The sequence below is a fragment of the Mastigoproctus giganteus genome, chromosome 9, assembly GCF_048544385.1.
Source record: "Mastigoproctus giganteus isolate SK-2022 chromosome 9, ASM4854438v1, whole genome shotgun sequence".
Lineage (NCBI taxonomy): Eukaryota > Metazoa > Arthropoda > Arachnida > Uropygi > Thelyphonidae > Mastigoproctus > Mastigoproctus giganteus.
This window is the reverse complement of record NC_143583.1, coordinates 47593036-47608506: the sequence shown is the minus strand read 5'-3', so window position 1 is coordinate 47608506 and position 15471 is coordinate 47593036. Positions and strand designations below refer to the sequence as shown.

Here is a 15471-nt window from a genome sequence, read left to right as displayed (position 1 = left end):
CGGCATCGAATTGTCAGTATTTGTTGTCTACCACACAGTCGTATTGTTTTGTATTATTTATGCAAGTTTCAATATATTTTGAATGATGTCCTTTCTCCTTTTTGAATAAAGCTGATCACTTACCATTTTATTGTTAATAATTTTGGCTAAGTTACCAGCGGTAACTAGTGAATTTATGGTATTTTGTACGTTCATGTTTTTTAAAGAGTTTTTAATAGTGTTACATGATTGATTAACCAACACACCAGGTTCAAAAGAAGTAGGCTCTCGGAACAACGCACAATGTTTACAAAAGAACCCGGCCATTTATACGTTTCCATCCAAATTTGAAATTTCCGCATATAAGGGCTATCTTGTTCGATTGGAAATGTAACTTTGCGGATGGTACCCATACATCGCTCAGTAATTCTATCATTTCTCCTACGGTTGATATTAATCTCTTTATAGCATCACTATATAAGCCGATGTCACTTTTGTTTTCCAAATGAGAATCGCTTAATTAAATTATGGAAATATTATCATTATTGTTTGGATGTTCCTGGTAAGGAATATTTTCTGAACCTCCAATATCAGCTTCATTATTCGTTGGTATATTCAGAATTATTGTTCATTAGTGTTCTCTGTATTTATAAATGATATTGATGATGGTATATCAAGCTTAATGTCCAAGTTTGCAGACGATACGAAGGTTGGCAGGGTTGTCTAGGACACTACTGACACTATGCTGCTGCAACAGGATCTGGAAAGGATGAGCTGAGAGGTGGCAAATGAAGTTTAACATTGACAAATGTAAAGTACTACATATGGGAAACAGCAACCCCAGAGCAACGTATCATCTCTGTGGTACTACACTGACAGTGGTAGAGAATGAAAAGGACCTGGGGGTGGTTGTGCAGGCAGATATGAAGTTCTCTGAGCAGTGCAGACGGGCTGCAAGAGTAGCTCATGGTGTATTATCAATGATATATAGGAATTTTTCTAGCAGGGATAAGGAGGTGATTATTCCCTTGTATAAGGCAATGGTCAGACCACACCTAGAGTACTGTATACAGGCCTTGGAGGCCTCATTTCAAGAAAGATGTAGAGCTGCTGGAACGAGTACAGAGAAGGGCAACAAGAGTAGTGAATGGAACAAAGGGGTGCTCTTACGAAAAAAGCTTAAGTTTTGCAAATTACAGTGTCTGGAGACTAGGCACCAGCGAGGTGATCTGATAGAGGTGTATAAAGCCTTGAATGGTTTGAGCATGCTCAATGCTGATGGGATTCTCCCTCTTGCTCAGAATAATCACCTGAGAGGGCATAAATTCAAATTGAGGAAAGACAGATGTAGGATAGACGTGCGGAAATTTGCCTTTAGCCAGCGGGTGGTTGGTTGGTGGAACGGACTTCCATCCCTTGTCGTGGAAGTTGATAGCCTAAATAAGTTTAAGGCTCAGCTGGACAGTATTTCGAACGAACGGAGGGGTGAAGTGGAAGTGGTTATTTTTTATTTATTTATTTTATTTTATTATTATTTTTTTTTTTTGGCTGATGCTGCATAAGCCTGCTTTCTTGCATCAAATGCCTCTACTAATGCTAATTAAAATGATACTACTGGAACTAGGACTACAATTTATGTTGTTAACATATCTATGTTCTTATAGTTCTTGTTTAGAAAATTTAATAAAATTGCGTATATCTTGCCTATCTTAACACAACTGTTTCACCCGCAGAGTTAAGTGCATTAACGCAGTTGTGCGAAACGCTGAAAATGTATGTATATATCAATCGTCTGCACGGTAGCACAGTGGTATCGCCACCGGGTGGAAAAGGTCCGGGTTCGAATCCTGTCGATGACGCGAGGAACTGTAATGGGCTTTTTTCCCCTCCACGGCTGAGTTAGTCAGTCTCAGGCGTAGATAGCAAGGTATTTCTCCGCAGAAACTGGTTTTTTTTTTTTTCATCCAGCAAAATATGCTAATCGACCATAGAACACACGCCTTTTACAGACACAAATTCGGGTTAATGTATTCAATTACGAGCAACCCTAAAATAATAATTTGATTTGAGTTTTGTATGTATATTGGCACCACCTTCGGCGAATATGTAAAATTATTTAATTGTTATTAAATATGAATTATTTCATTTTTGAATCTCCTTGAATGCGGTTCAAGGAGATTCAAAAATGAAATTCACTGCTTTTAAATTAAAATGGAAAAAAATTTTGTACCAAAAAAAGGGACTCTGCAGCACCCCCTCCCTGTGCTTGCATAATCATTTTTATTCACTTCAAGGAACACGACTTATGTGCTCCCCCTCCCTATTTGTTACTTCCCCATTGTAACAATTAATGAGATATACATACAATTATTATTTCATTTGTAACAAAATTTTGTTCTAATGGATGTCGTTGAAAATTATTTCAGAAGAATGATTATTTAAATTTAAAAAAGCACTTTTATAACATATAATACAGCATATCAATGTTTGTTTTTAATTTAATTTTATTTATTATTTTTTTTGTACTGTTCATGTCATGCAATCGAAATATGTGAGCACCATAGGAGTAAAGTGGAAAACGAGAGAGAGAGAGAGAGAGAGAGAGAGAGAGAACAGTATAGTTACTATTTTTATTTGCCTTTTTGATCCACATTTGTAACACTCAACAACTGTTATATTGCCTACTATTTCAGTAAATCTTATCAGTGTACTGTTCTTTTATAGGTTGGTGCTTCCGTTTTTGCAAGCAATATAGGCAGTGAGCATTTCATAGGCTTGGCCGGGTCTGGAGCCGCAGCTGGTATTGGAGTAGGAGCATTCGAAATTAATGTGAGATTTTGAACCATTTGAAAATCATTTTTATTTATTTTTTTTTTTTTACCACGTATTGTTTTAAGCCTCATGTATTTTATTCTGATTTTAACCATGTCTCGCCTGTGGTTTTCTTAATACTTTATTCGATAAGAGTAATGCTAAGAATAACTGGGACAAGAATAAATTTGAATGACAACAATTTGGGCTTACAGATATGGCACTGATATTTGCTCAACTTCGTATTCGTTTCCTCAAATTACTGAGAACAGTGATGTTTTCGATAGCGTAACAACAACAAAAAAAAAAAAACTCTGTCCAATATTAACAGTATTATTAACTTCTCTGTGGTTGCCGCGATAGATAAGTTAATGACACTTATATGGGAACAGTTTGGTGAAATGGGGGCGTTTTTTTTTTTCTTTTTTTGGCTGATCCTGCATAAGCTTGCTCTCTTGCATCATATGCCTCTGCTAATGCTAATTTGAGATTGGTGGTTTGTTTGTTTGTTATTTGGAGCATTAGCAACTAAGGCCATATTGCTGGGGGATATGCGGTGGTCATTCCCGACCTTTCCACATCCTCCGCATTTGGTGGTGACGGGCTCGAACCCCGGTCTAATCAAGAAGCGTGTGCTATGCACTGCTGCTCCTTCCCACCTGGCTACGGAGGCGCCTAAGAGATTGGTGGTAACTTGTTAGGCAGCATAAATGTAAAGAGCACCCATGTCATGGCTGCAACTCTGCAGCCATGATGGCTGCAACTCTGCATGGCACCACAAAACATAATGAGACCCATCTTCAACTGAGTGCCACGTGTTCCTGTTATGATGACTATAGTTTGAACCTCTTTTAGTCTTGTATTACTGGACCAGAGTTTTAAAGGGACTTTAAGAGTAGCGACACAAAGTATAATTGCTGCGTATAGGTATTTTATTCCTGTCAAGTTTCGTTTCGAAATTTGACAGGAATTTTGAAAACACCTGTATATGCAGCAATTATACTTTGTATCGCTACCCTTAAAGTCCCTTTAAAACTCATACTTCTTATCATGCTGTCGAATTTTATAATTGTGAATTGATTTATCTCTTGACTAGGCTATTCAAAAGCACATTGGTCTTATTCTGTTTGGTCTAGGCTATTCAAAAGCTTATTGGTCTATTCCCTTTAAACTCTTACTTCTTATCATGCTGTTGAATTTTCTAATTGTGAATTGATTTATTTCTTGACTAGGCTATTCAAAAGCACCAATGTGCTTTTGAATAGCTAATAAATATTTGCATATTTTAGTTTTGCAATACATAAAATTAATTGTTTTCATTAACTGCTTTATTTTTTTCATTTTAACAGGCTTTGCTAATCTTGCAGATAGCAGGATGGATTTTTATTCCAATATTTATAGCAAGCAGGGTAAGTTGCATTTCTCTAATAAATATATAATTGTCAATTGGTTATATTATAATTATGAAATTGACTAAATTAAAATACTATTTTGTTCTAGAGTGAATAGTAGCTCTATTTTGTGGGTGTGTTAGAATATATGAGGAAATTGCCTGTTGTCTTTGCCATATCTGTCTGTTTGTCAGCATGTAATAACTAGACTCCTGGATGGATATCTCATAAAATTTTATATTATGAAAGATGATTTTATATGGCTTTTTCCTAGTAAATAGTTCTTATAGAAATATTAGAAGCGCCTTCTGAAATCACTAAAATCACATCAGTATCAATAAAGAAATTATTTCTTTGTTCGCGTGTAATAATTCTACTGTAATAACTCTCATCCCAATGGGTGGATTTTCATGAAATTTTATATTTGTCCGTTTTTAGAATGAGTTGTCAAGCCTACCCAAATTTCATTAAAATCAAACAGTTATTATTTTTTTTCATAAATACACTTCATTCTTTATCACGAACCTTTTATGCGGGAAAAGTCTTTACCTGGAAACTTCTTACGCGGGAAAATAATACATTACAACATATAGAGTTGAAATTGGGACTTAAGAAACCGAACCTAGTAGAGGGAAAATTTTTTTTTTTTATCCGGGTTCTACTGTATATAACTTTTGGAATGGAAAATGCCGTTTTGTTATATATTATTCAAAGTACAGAGTTCTCTGGGACGGAAACTTCACACCACGTAAAAGTCAAGTCTGGTATTCCTAATTTAGATGTTGACTAAGTTCTGGAAGTGCAAATAGTTGAATTGTGGTTATCTTTTTATTGTTGATAAAGAGACGCAGTGACCTTGTATTATGAAAGATTATCTTGAACCTTTTTATATATATATATTCGCACGAATTACATTTGGGTACAATTAAACCGAAAAACAAAACTCTTATTTTATTGCACGTATAAAATTTATTTGCATTTTGAAAATACTGTAATCTTTGCTATCTACAGAAGTTTTTCTTCTTATCAAATCGCCTGGCTCAGCAGTTTCAGGTAAGGCATATATATGGAAGATAAGCATTTTTCATTTTTCAGTTTTCTTTTTTAATATCTTAGTGATTTATGTAAAAGAATGTTTTGCAATCATGGTAAAAAAAAAAAAGACCTGCTTTCTTTAAATGCCATAATTTTAAGGGTTTTTTTTTTTTTTTTTTTTGTTTTTTTTTGTATGCTGGTATTGTTGTATAAGAGTTAAGCGATTACGTTAGTTACTGTAATGTTAAATTGTGGTTGAATTAAGAAGCACCTAAACATTAAATAAATCACTTATTTAATTATTCTATTTGAAGTTATACGACTTCACTCTGATACTGCAGTATATGCTAGTGGAGTATATGCCCTACTATCGTATACTGTGTACAATACCATGTATAGCATCCACCCCAGCATATACTCTAGTGTATCTTATACTGGCCGTATATGCTAACTGCATATTTTTTATTCCTGCACATATAAAATAGTTATAATCGAAGTTTGACAATTTGTAGATAGAAAACCATGAATCGCCGAAACATAAAATTTGGAGCATCACTGTTAGGATCAATCAGAAACGAAAGGGCCAAAACATTTTCGCTCCAAAAAGTGGAACGGAATTCAGACCAAAGGGGGTAGTCTGCTTCCAGCCACAGCTCTCAGACAGTACAGTGCATTTGATCAAGTTAATAGGAAGTACAAGGAAGCCCCAGAGCGTGAAAATAAAATTGAGTGATGCTGATAGCTATTTGTATCGTAAGTGTGCTCAAAGTACGCCATGGTATTGGAAGAGTTAACAATTAGCATCACATACTTTTATGATGGTTTCTTTCAGGTCAGCCAAAGACCGAATATTGCATTGATAAATCTTGTGTTTAAGATATCCCCATAACCAGAAGTCACAAGGATAGAGACTCGAAAAACGAGGCGGATAAATATGACAGAATGCCACACATTTGACAATGATGTGGTCCTTATCAAATGTGTCCCGAAGTAACTGATTTACGAGTAAAGCATGATGGTACTTCATTCTGCATGAAAACAGTTATGACAAAACAACCTTTCTGTTGTAGGAGAGGAATCATACGGTTTCAGACATGTGCGGTACATGTATATGTTTCAGATAGGGCCATACGTGAGCGTCAGCTCAACTCCGTCGTGTTAACGTGTGCTATAACAGAAAAAGAAATATCTTTAAACTGGTTGTGTTGTTAGTATTGGATTGTGCAATGTTGAGAAGCGTTGCGTTGTCGACCCACTTAGCAACCTGGAAGTGAGAACCAAATGGTTAGTCAGTTGCTGATTCTCGTCCCTGTCACGATGGGTAGGCCTCGACGAACGCGTATTGAACGTCCCCTACCAGAAGGCAAGAGTACAAGCAAACAAGATCCCACACTAGCGAACCAGTGTCGGCACATTCACAGAATCGCATAATCATCCATCCACACAGAAATTCATGTTCATGAAGAACAGAGGAAAAATAAAAGTTAAATAAAGGGATACTGTTTGGCGTTGGTTCACTACTGTGAACCAACGCCAAACAGTAACTTTTGGGCATGAAAGAACTTTGCTGTAACACGTGGAAGCGATATTATTCCCCATACATGATAATTATGAGCATTGACACTATTTTTTAACCGGAATCATCAGTTCATAAGATGTTATAAGGCATTTTACATATGAAGAAATGTCGCACCTTAGGCTCATAACCGACGAAATAAAAAGTTGCCCCAACTACAGTATATCAGCTTTAATCTCTGGACCAAATAAGGTGAAAAGAGATCATCCTGACTCTCCCTCCTGCTTTGGCTAATCCTTAAAAATATGAGTTCTCTGAGAGATATTTTCCCTAGATATCTTCAACAAAATAGGTATACAACAGGATAAATACTTGCGCAGATAAGCTTTACAGAAGGCAAAGGTAGAGACTTCTTATCAGATGAATCTCTGAAGGATAAAATTACCTAAGGAATGAAAGTCTGAATAGTGAATGTTTGTCCCCCTCCTAGCCAAATGGCCATCAAAGGGTGAGCCCGAACTCAGGAAATAAAATTTAAATAATAATAATTAACAACTACATTTAAAATAATTGATTGTTAGCTACTAATGCGTTATTATATACATCTACAAATAATTTGTTTATATAATTTCAATCTTTTATATATAATTCAACTTTTATGTAAATTCCTCATGTCGATCCTGCATGTTCTCTGTTTGGTATCTTGCATCTCAAATTATATATCACATACCCTACTGGTACATAGCTGTTCCTGGGCGGTCTTCATTTTGTAGGTAAATAAACAGATAATAATATTATCCACCACTATGGTAGCCGGAAACCACACAGCAAAGTTTATATGTTGTGGGCGATCATATGGATTTCTAAGGAAACTATTGAAGGAGGGATTGAAGCACGTTGCTCGCTGTTGCATATAGAATATTTAGTTGTTGCAACATTGTGCACACTAAAAAAAAGGAGTTGGCTTTCATATGGTACCATTGACAACAGCAATTGGGTGGTGTCCTCTGGAGCTAAAGACAAAGTACTGTATCTGTTACTGACTAGCAGTAGCACAGTTGTTATTATCACCGTCCTCCACACACAGGAAGGAAGAGGTCCGAGTTCGAATCCCGTCGATTATGTGTGAGGAATTTGTGTCTTTTTCACAACGTGGCTGAATTATTCGGTCTCGGGCTGAGGATAGCATGATTTTTTTTCTGTCGGAAACTCTGGTTTTTCATCAAGCAAACCGACTACAAAACACAGAATTTACAGACATATATACGACGCAATAATGAAGCGGGTGCGTCACCTTCGAAGCTTTTTTTTTTTTTTAATGGTATTACTTCCAGCCTGCAGCCAATGTTACTGTTATTTGGTATGAGAGAGTGTGTGTACCAACAAGGTACAGTCTTTCACTTAGAGTGCAATGATTAGTAACTTTTTCTTGCTTCTGTAGTTGACATCCTCTTTTATTGCATCTAAGACATTCATGTATGACACACACACACACACACACACTTGATGCCACTCTTCGAACATTTTTTTTATGCCTTTTGTTTCTACAAGCGCAGTGTAATCCAAATTTAATTTTTGGGCGATTCAAAGTTTGCCACCGACAGGTTGCCAAATTTTTTATTGTTTTCATCTGCTATTATAAATTTTGAATAAGCTGTTAATTAAAATTAACATTTATGCTATTAAAAGTGTATTCTTCACTTCTTTAAGCTGGCTTTACACAATTGTGTAAATCCAGCTTAAAGTTTGAATCACGATCGTCACTCACGAAATATAGCTCACGAAATATCCATGTAAACTGGCAATTCGTAGAATAAAATGATGAAGGCGACTTCCAACGAACCTTCACGATCGACTTGTGCTTATAACTACCTCCGGAAGTGGCAGCTGTGTCAAATCGTGTTTGGTATTAAAGCATCTTGCTAGGAGTGAGCTACTTTAGAGTTAGTTTTCAAAATCTCTTACTTGAAAATGATTTTTGGGTTGGAGGAAGGGGGGGGGAGGGTATTTTACTTGAAAGTTTTCATAAGATTCACAATTTTGCAGACTTCATAACTAAAAAGTCAGTTTAATTACTTTAAAAAATTTAATGTTTTTGCTGGATGAAAAAACCCAGTTCTGGGGAAAAACAACCTTTTTGTTTACACTCGAGACAGAATAACTCATCCACAGAGTGAAAAAAAAAGCCCATTAAAGTTCCTCGCGTCATCTACGGGCTTCGAACCCGGAACCTTTTCCACCCGGTGTGGGTAGGGTGACGATACCACTGTACTGTCCGAGCAGACTCATTTCTTCCATCAGGCTATTGCCCAGTAACACAGTCATAGCCTTCTCCAAGGCCCAAGAGATCAAGGTAAAATGTAAAGATCATATGTTGGTGGTTCGCCATTCGCGTTCCATGTAGCTTCCTGCGTTTTTTTCCCCTCCCCAAGCTTAAAGCACCCTTGAAACGACAGATTTGCGACGACTGAGACAAATATCTAGAATGCGACATGTGCATTGTACTTCTAGAAATTCGAAATTAAACCTATCAAAGGAATGCTTCCTAAAGTTGCAGATGTCTGAATCGGTTTTCGCAATATCAGGTGGACTACCTGCTCGGAAAATAACTCCCTTGACACTGTGTTATCATTTATCCACCTCCTCTCAACACGTTATGGTTTTGATTCTATGCAGAAAGAATAGCCATAAATGTTTAATAACATTGATGGAGGATGAGATAGGTGATGGATTTTAGCCAGATTGATTCAAATATGTCTATTAAATTTTCCGAATAGTAAACTTAACAGCCATATCGATAGAATTGGAATTTAGTGATTCGGTATAAATCGAATCACTAAAAATTCACTTACCACATTCATGTTAAGTGGCATTCTCATTACTTATTTCAGAGGCAATAATTGTGCTACCTCATCCTGATGCATATACGGCTGGAATACGCATCTTGCATTTACCGCTGAACTCTGAAAACGTGTGTTGGAATCAGTGAAATAAATGTAGTTTAGGTATGAGAAACATCTTTGTTTTCAGGATTGGTTTGAAAAATTTAGAAGGTAACTGGTCCCTTCCAGTTTTGCTTAAAAATTGTTAGTGATGAAAATCGTTAGAACTTTTCATCTGGTGTTGTGGAAGTGAGTAGTTTGTATAAATATGAAGAGGAATTAGACAAATTATTAGAAGGGGTGGACAGATGTGGGTAATTTCTCTCACTGTTTTTTTTTTTTTTTTTTTTTTTTGTTTTGTGTGGGGTAGGAGAGTGATGCCATAATTTGATTTCTTGCATCATTTGCTATCTGATACTAAATTTGCTTTGATAACGGAAACCAAATTTTGAATCCGAAACGGTTACGTTCTTGCAATATTATTTAATGTAATGAACATGCGTGTTGTATAGGAAATATTAAGATTTTATACGTGTCATCAAAAATACGTGTCTTTGACAGTGTTGCCAATTTAGCGGTTTTCCCGCTAGTTTTAGCGGAATTGATTTAGGTTTGGCTGATTAAAATATGTAATAGCGGATTTTTTTTAGCGGAAAGAGTATAAATGTAAAACTTTTAAATATGTTTAGCATTTTATATATTTCGGCAGTGTAACATTTAAATTAAGAAATATTTATTTAATAATATAATTATTTCATAATTGAAATGTTTTATTCATATACATCGTAAACATAGATATCTTATTTCACTTTTTTTTTTTTTTTTTTTTTTTTATAAAGCGGAGAATCGGTTTTATATTATTCAGGGATTTCCTTGAGGGAAACCCAACAATTTCAATACGTAGTTACACTCGCGGACAAACGACATGACCGTTGGGTCATAGCTTTAAATTGTTCAATCAAATCGAAAAACGTGGATACGATACGGGCTCAAGAGTTGAAAAGTGTTGTAAAAATTGTTTTACCTGAAGAAGTGCTTCGCAAAATGGATACACAAGAAGCATACGATGAGGAGGTATTGAATTTCGACTTTAATTTAGATTTTTACATATTTATTTTATATTAAAAACAGAAAATAAATAACAATTTATATATAATATATTTTTTAAATCCTTACAAACAAATGAAGGCCAAATCCTATTAATGGGTGCCATAAAAAAAATAAAAAATATATGCTTAAAAATTTAATAAATAAAAAATTAGGGAAAATCAAAAATTCAGTTAACTTTCAAAACACAAGAAAATTTTACCTTTCTTATTTATTTATTTCTAAAATAAGATAATTTTTCTTTAGAAAATTTTCCTTCTAAATAGAAACTCATATAGATAACCTTCTAGTAGACTATCCTGTGTTCCAAACTGGCATATTAATTTTCCTTTGGCATGTAACCAAGTGTTTTCAATATTTTGAGTATGAGCACTTGAATCATCTGGAGAAACAAAATTATAGTGATGAATAACCTCATCATGGGTATAATTAATGTCTCGGTAGAGATCCTTATATGCAGGCCATCCATCACTGATGATTCTTGTACCTGGCAATATTCTCTCTCTTATAATTGATAATAGAGTTGTTTTATCTCTATTTTCTACTGTAACTAAAAAATATCGATTGATAATTCTTTCGAATGCACCAAAAATACATTGTGTTCCTATTAGTCGTCCTCAATTATATTTTCTTTTGAAAAATGCTGATTCATCAATTTCAACTTCGATAGGTATTCCATTTTCTGAAATCCCCCCTAGTTAACTATCTTAATCAATTATTGATATCTTGCAGATCTCCCTCAGATCTTTGCATTTTTCAATAACAATGTTTTTATTGATATTTAAATCAAGAGCAATGCAATCTTGGGAACAGAAGTATAGAAATAATAAATTTTGAGATAACGATAATCTACTATCATTAAAAAAAGATTTATGTCTAAAATACTCTGTTTTACGGCAAGGTTTCTTACAACCCCATCTAAACATATCAGTTTTACATTTACTTTTTGTAAGCGGCATTTCAAGATTGCAAACTTCACAGAAAGCTGTGCCGACCGGGCTAGCCAGGTGGGTAAAGTGCCTACCTAACAACCCAAAGGTCGCAGGTTCGAATCCCCCCTCGGGCTTGGATCAGAGTAAAATGCAAAAACTTTGGGAGGTGAATTATGGCCACAGAAGCTGATGCACTAACAAAAAAAAAAAGCTGTACTCTGAAAATGTAATTTTTTGCCAACCAAGAAATCCAGTGATCATGCCACTGCATAAATTCATCAACTCCGTTAAACGGTTATTGTTATTTTTTACTACTTCCTCAGAATAAACTGCATTTAATATGCAATTTGGAAGTTTTTGTTTGGACATAATGTTGAGGTCTTAAAAAATTTTATGGCACCCATTATTTTTTATGGCACCATTAATAGTAAATCTAACCCAAATAAAAATTTCAAAAGTTAGCGGGTTAAGTGTTAAAAATAGCGGATTTTGAGCATGCGGTTAGCGGGAAGTATTATTAACAGTTGGCAACACTAGTCTTTGATGACACGTGTTAGTAACTTCGTAGTTACTGTAGTAACTTTCTTGTTGCACGTTTTACTAACACGTATCAACAAGAAGCTTCGTTTGGATAAGTGCAGTTGCCCTTTCGTTACCATTAATCGATTTATTCTTCTTTGGAGAAATGTTGTAATATTCATATTTATGTGAATGTTCCAGAAATTTTACGTTCAAATAAGATGTCCGCCGTATTTATTGCTTCGCAAATAAACAATGCTATATCCATTTCGATGGAGAGAAATTTTTCACGAAGAAACAGTTGAGCCAAGAGCTTCGAAAAGAAAACTCCAGCTGGGATACTTGTCTTTTTAAATTCGAATAGGGAATGCAAGACATGCGAATCTTTCACCAGTTGGTTTTAAATTAACTTTGATTCATTCCTGCCAGCATGTCCAAAAATTTTCTAAATACTGCATTGGAACTATAATGTATGTGATTGGACTGTCTCAATATTTAAGTTTTAAAGAATAATGAGGTAAAGGATTGGGATGATTTTATTTATTTATTTTTTAACTAATAAGTGTAATGGCTTGTTAGAATGGAATGATGTTGATTTGTGGATAGACAATAAAAATTCGAAAACTGAATCATGGGTAGAAGTTGGGAAAATATCAAGCAATCAGACATGTACATATTCTGTGGGGCTTAAGTTCCTTTAAACCCCCCGATGTGGCTATGAAGTAGCCTTTTTTAGACTTCATATCTTTTATCCCAACAGAATGGATGCACAGTCTGCATTTTGTTGAATGAAAATTAAGTTTAATTCATATTCAGTCCGGATGCCAGTTTACAATATAGCAAGATGATTGTGCTGTTAGTAAAGGCTTGTAACTATATTGACAATTGAGCATAAAATATTCCATTTTAGATTGCTGTTAAAGTTATTTTAGAACAAATGAGTAAAGAGTGGTCCCAGCCACATATGCTGCTTAATTTTAGGCATAAAATAAAGTGAAAGACTTAGAATCACAGAATTTATAATTTATTTTAAAAAATATAACTATTGTTACTTTGTCTTTTAGCATTCAGTTATTTCACAGCTAAGAACATTCACAAATGTTGTAAGATAGATTTTTTTTTTTTTTTTACTTTTTGAATATCCTCTTTTCTTATATTGTTAACTTCCTCTTCCTTATTTTATTTATTTTTTAAAACTATTATGCAATATTTGTGACCTCCTTCACACTGGTAATGCATTATAACATTTGTCTCCTGGGGGAGGGGGCAGTAGAAAATCACAGCTGCTGTTTTGACCTAAAGAAAATCACTCAGTAGATTATCTTCTTTTCATTGTCATTGAATTTTTGCTGAAGGCCAGCAGCCCACAACTCTTTTCACATCTATCCCCTTTTTATTACATAATGGAATTATGTAATAAAAAGGTAAATTATGTTATTTACCCCAGGGGCTCACATCTGGTGAGTATGGACTTGGCAAACCCAGGGTCCTTAGCTGGATATCATAATTTTTCTTTCTTGCTTTCTTGGTGATTCCCTTCTATTTCTGACTCTTTCTCTTTCAGGGTAATGTGGGAATTTTTTTTTTTTTGGCTGGTTCAGCATAAGCCTCAGGCTTCCTTGCACCACCATATGGCTAATAATATAATTAAATGAGTGTTTCAGTTTGTTTTGTTAGTCCATAGAAAAGTTTTAGGATTAAATCTGATTTCGTATCTCCTTCCCACTTGGAACACTAGGAACAGGGAGATTTCCAGTTCCTTCTCTCTCTCTCTCTCTTCAGAAATCTGTATTTAATTTCAGGCATTCGGGCATTATTCTACAAGAAGTCATAGTGTTGATTGTCAATTGGCACTAGAGGTTCCCTCCCCCAACTCATATTTGATACTTAATTTTTAGATTGTTTTGTTGGCCCTGCCCTCATCAAGGAGGTTTTATATGCAATTTCAATTCCATAGTCCCTGGCAAGTTTGCCTGCCATACTGTGAAACATTACTGTAAATTTGGAATGCCATCTCTGATTCATACCAAAATTTAAAGGGTTACGTTGAATATTCTAATATAATATATATATATATATGTATGTATATATATATATATATATATATATATATATATAGTGGAATTCACATAAATTGAATCATCCTTTTAAAGTTAATAATTCCGAAGTATTGAATTTTTAAGAGAGTGACATAATAGTTGAAATTGTCATCTCAAGACCACATTCTGTAATATTAGTGGTATTGCATTATCTGTTTTTATAAAAGAATGTGCCTGTTGCTATCTGTGTTCACTTCCTATTCAGCAGTGATATGACATACACTGAGTTAACTTCAAGGAAGAAAAGCTTAATTAGTGCTGTTGATATAGAGAGCTTTTCTAGTTGACACATAGCTGCAAAAATTGACTAACCATTTTACTGTGTCAAGGTTACTTAAAAAGAAATGTGTTACTGGAGATGTCAGAAGAAAACCTGGAGCTGGGCTGAAATGGGAAAAGTGTCTCTCTCTGATCCATTGTGCAAGTTCCACAGACGTAAAATCTATATGGAAGGAACATGCAGGGTAAATGTAGTAGTAATAGTGTCATGTGATGCAAGAAAGCAAGCATATGAGCTTACGCAACATCAGCCAAAAAAAAAAAAAAAATCCTTGCCTATTCACCCATCAGTTTGCTCCAAATGTTTGTCTAGTTCTGCCTTGAATTTATTTAAACTGTCAACTTCTACAATGACAGATGGAAGCTTGTCCCAGCAATCAACCACCCGCTGGCTAAAGGCAAATTTCCACATATCTATTCTACAACTGTCTTTCCTCAATATTAATTTGTCCCCTCAGGTGATTAATCTGAACTAGAGAAAGAATTCCATCAGCATTGAGCTTGCTCAGATCCAGGATAATGATGACCAAGAGCCACCAACACCACCTGAAGTTGGCCATTGAGAAACTGACTATACCCCCAGGAAGGAGAGGGGATAGGGGATTGACTGACTTCACTCAACAAAAGAAGGCAATTAAGAACCTGTAGGATTTCTTCCAAGAAAACAAAGCACCAATCTATCAGACCTTCAGAAAGGTAGACAAATGGCACACAACACTCAACCTTAACAAGGAGACCCCACTCATATATACAGAAGAAACAAAGATAGAGAGGAGAAAAGAATGCAGTCCATGGCAGACATTACAGTGACCTCCATCAAGACTACATAGATAACGTGGCTTCGAATGTATGGCTCTTCAACAGGAGGCTCTTTCCCAAGATCAAAGGATCCATGCTCACCATCCAAGGTCAGGTAATCAA

The 15471-nt window shown here is 35.1% G+C and overlaps 1 protein-coding gene across 1 annotated transcript in view; it reads left to right on the top strand.

Moving 5' to 3' along the window:
- The window catches only part of LOC150080200 (sodium/myo-inositol cotransporter-like), a 185763-nt gene that overhangs the window by 41850 nt on the left and 128442 nt on the right, over positions 1 to 15471 (top strand). The window contains exons 3-4 of the mRNA XM_090380642.1: positions 2704 to 2808; positions 4140 to 4199. Coding sequence (XP_090236768.1) covers positions 2704 to 2808; positions 4140 to 4199 — 165 coding nt within the window. The remainder of the gene's footprint in view (positions 1 to 2703; positions 2809 to 4139; positions 4200 to 15471) is intronic.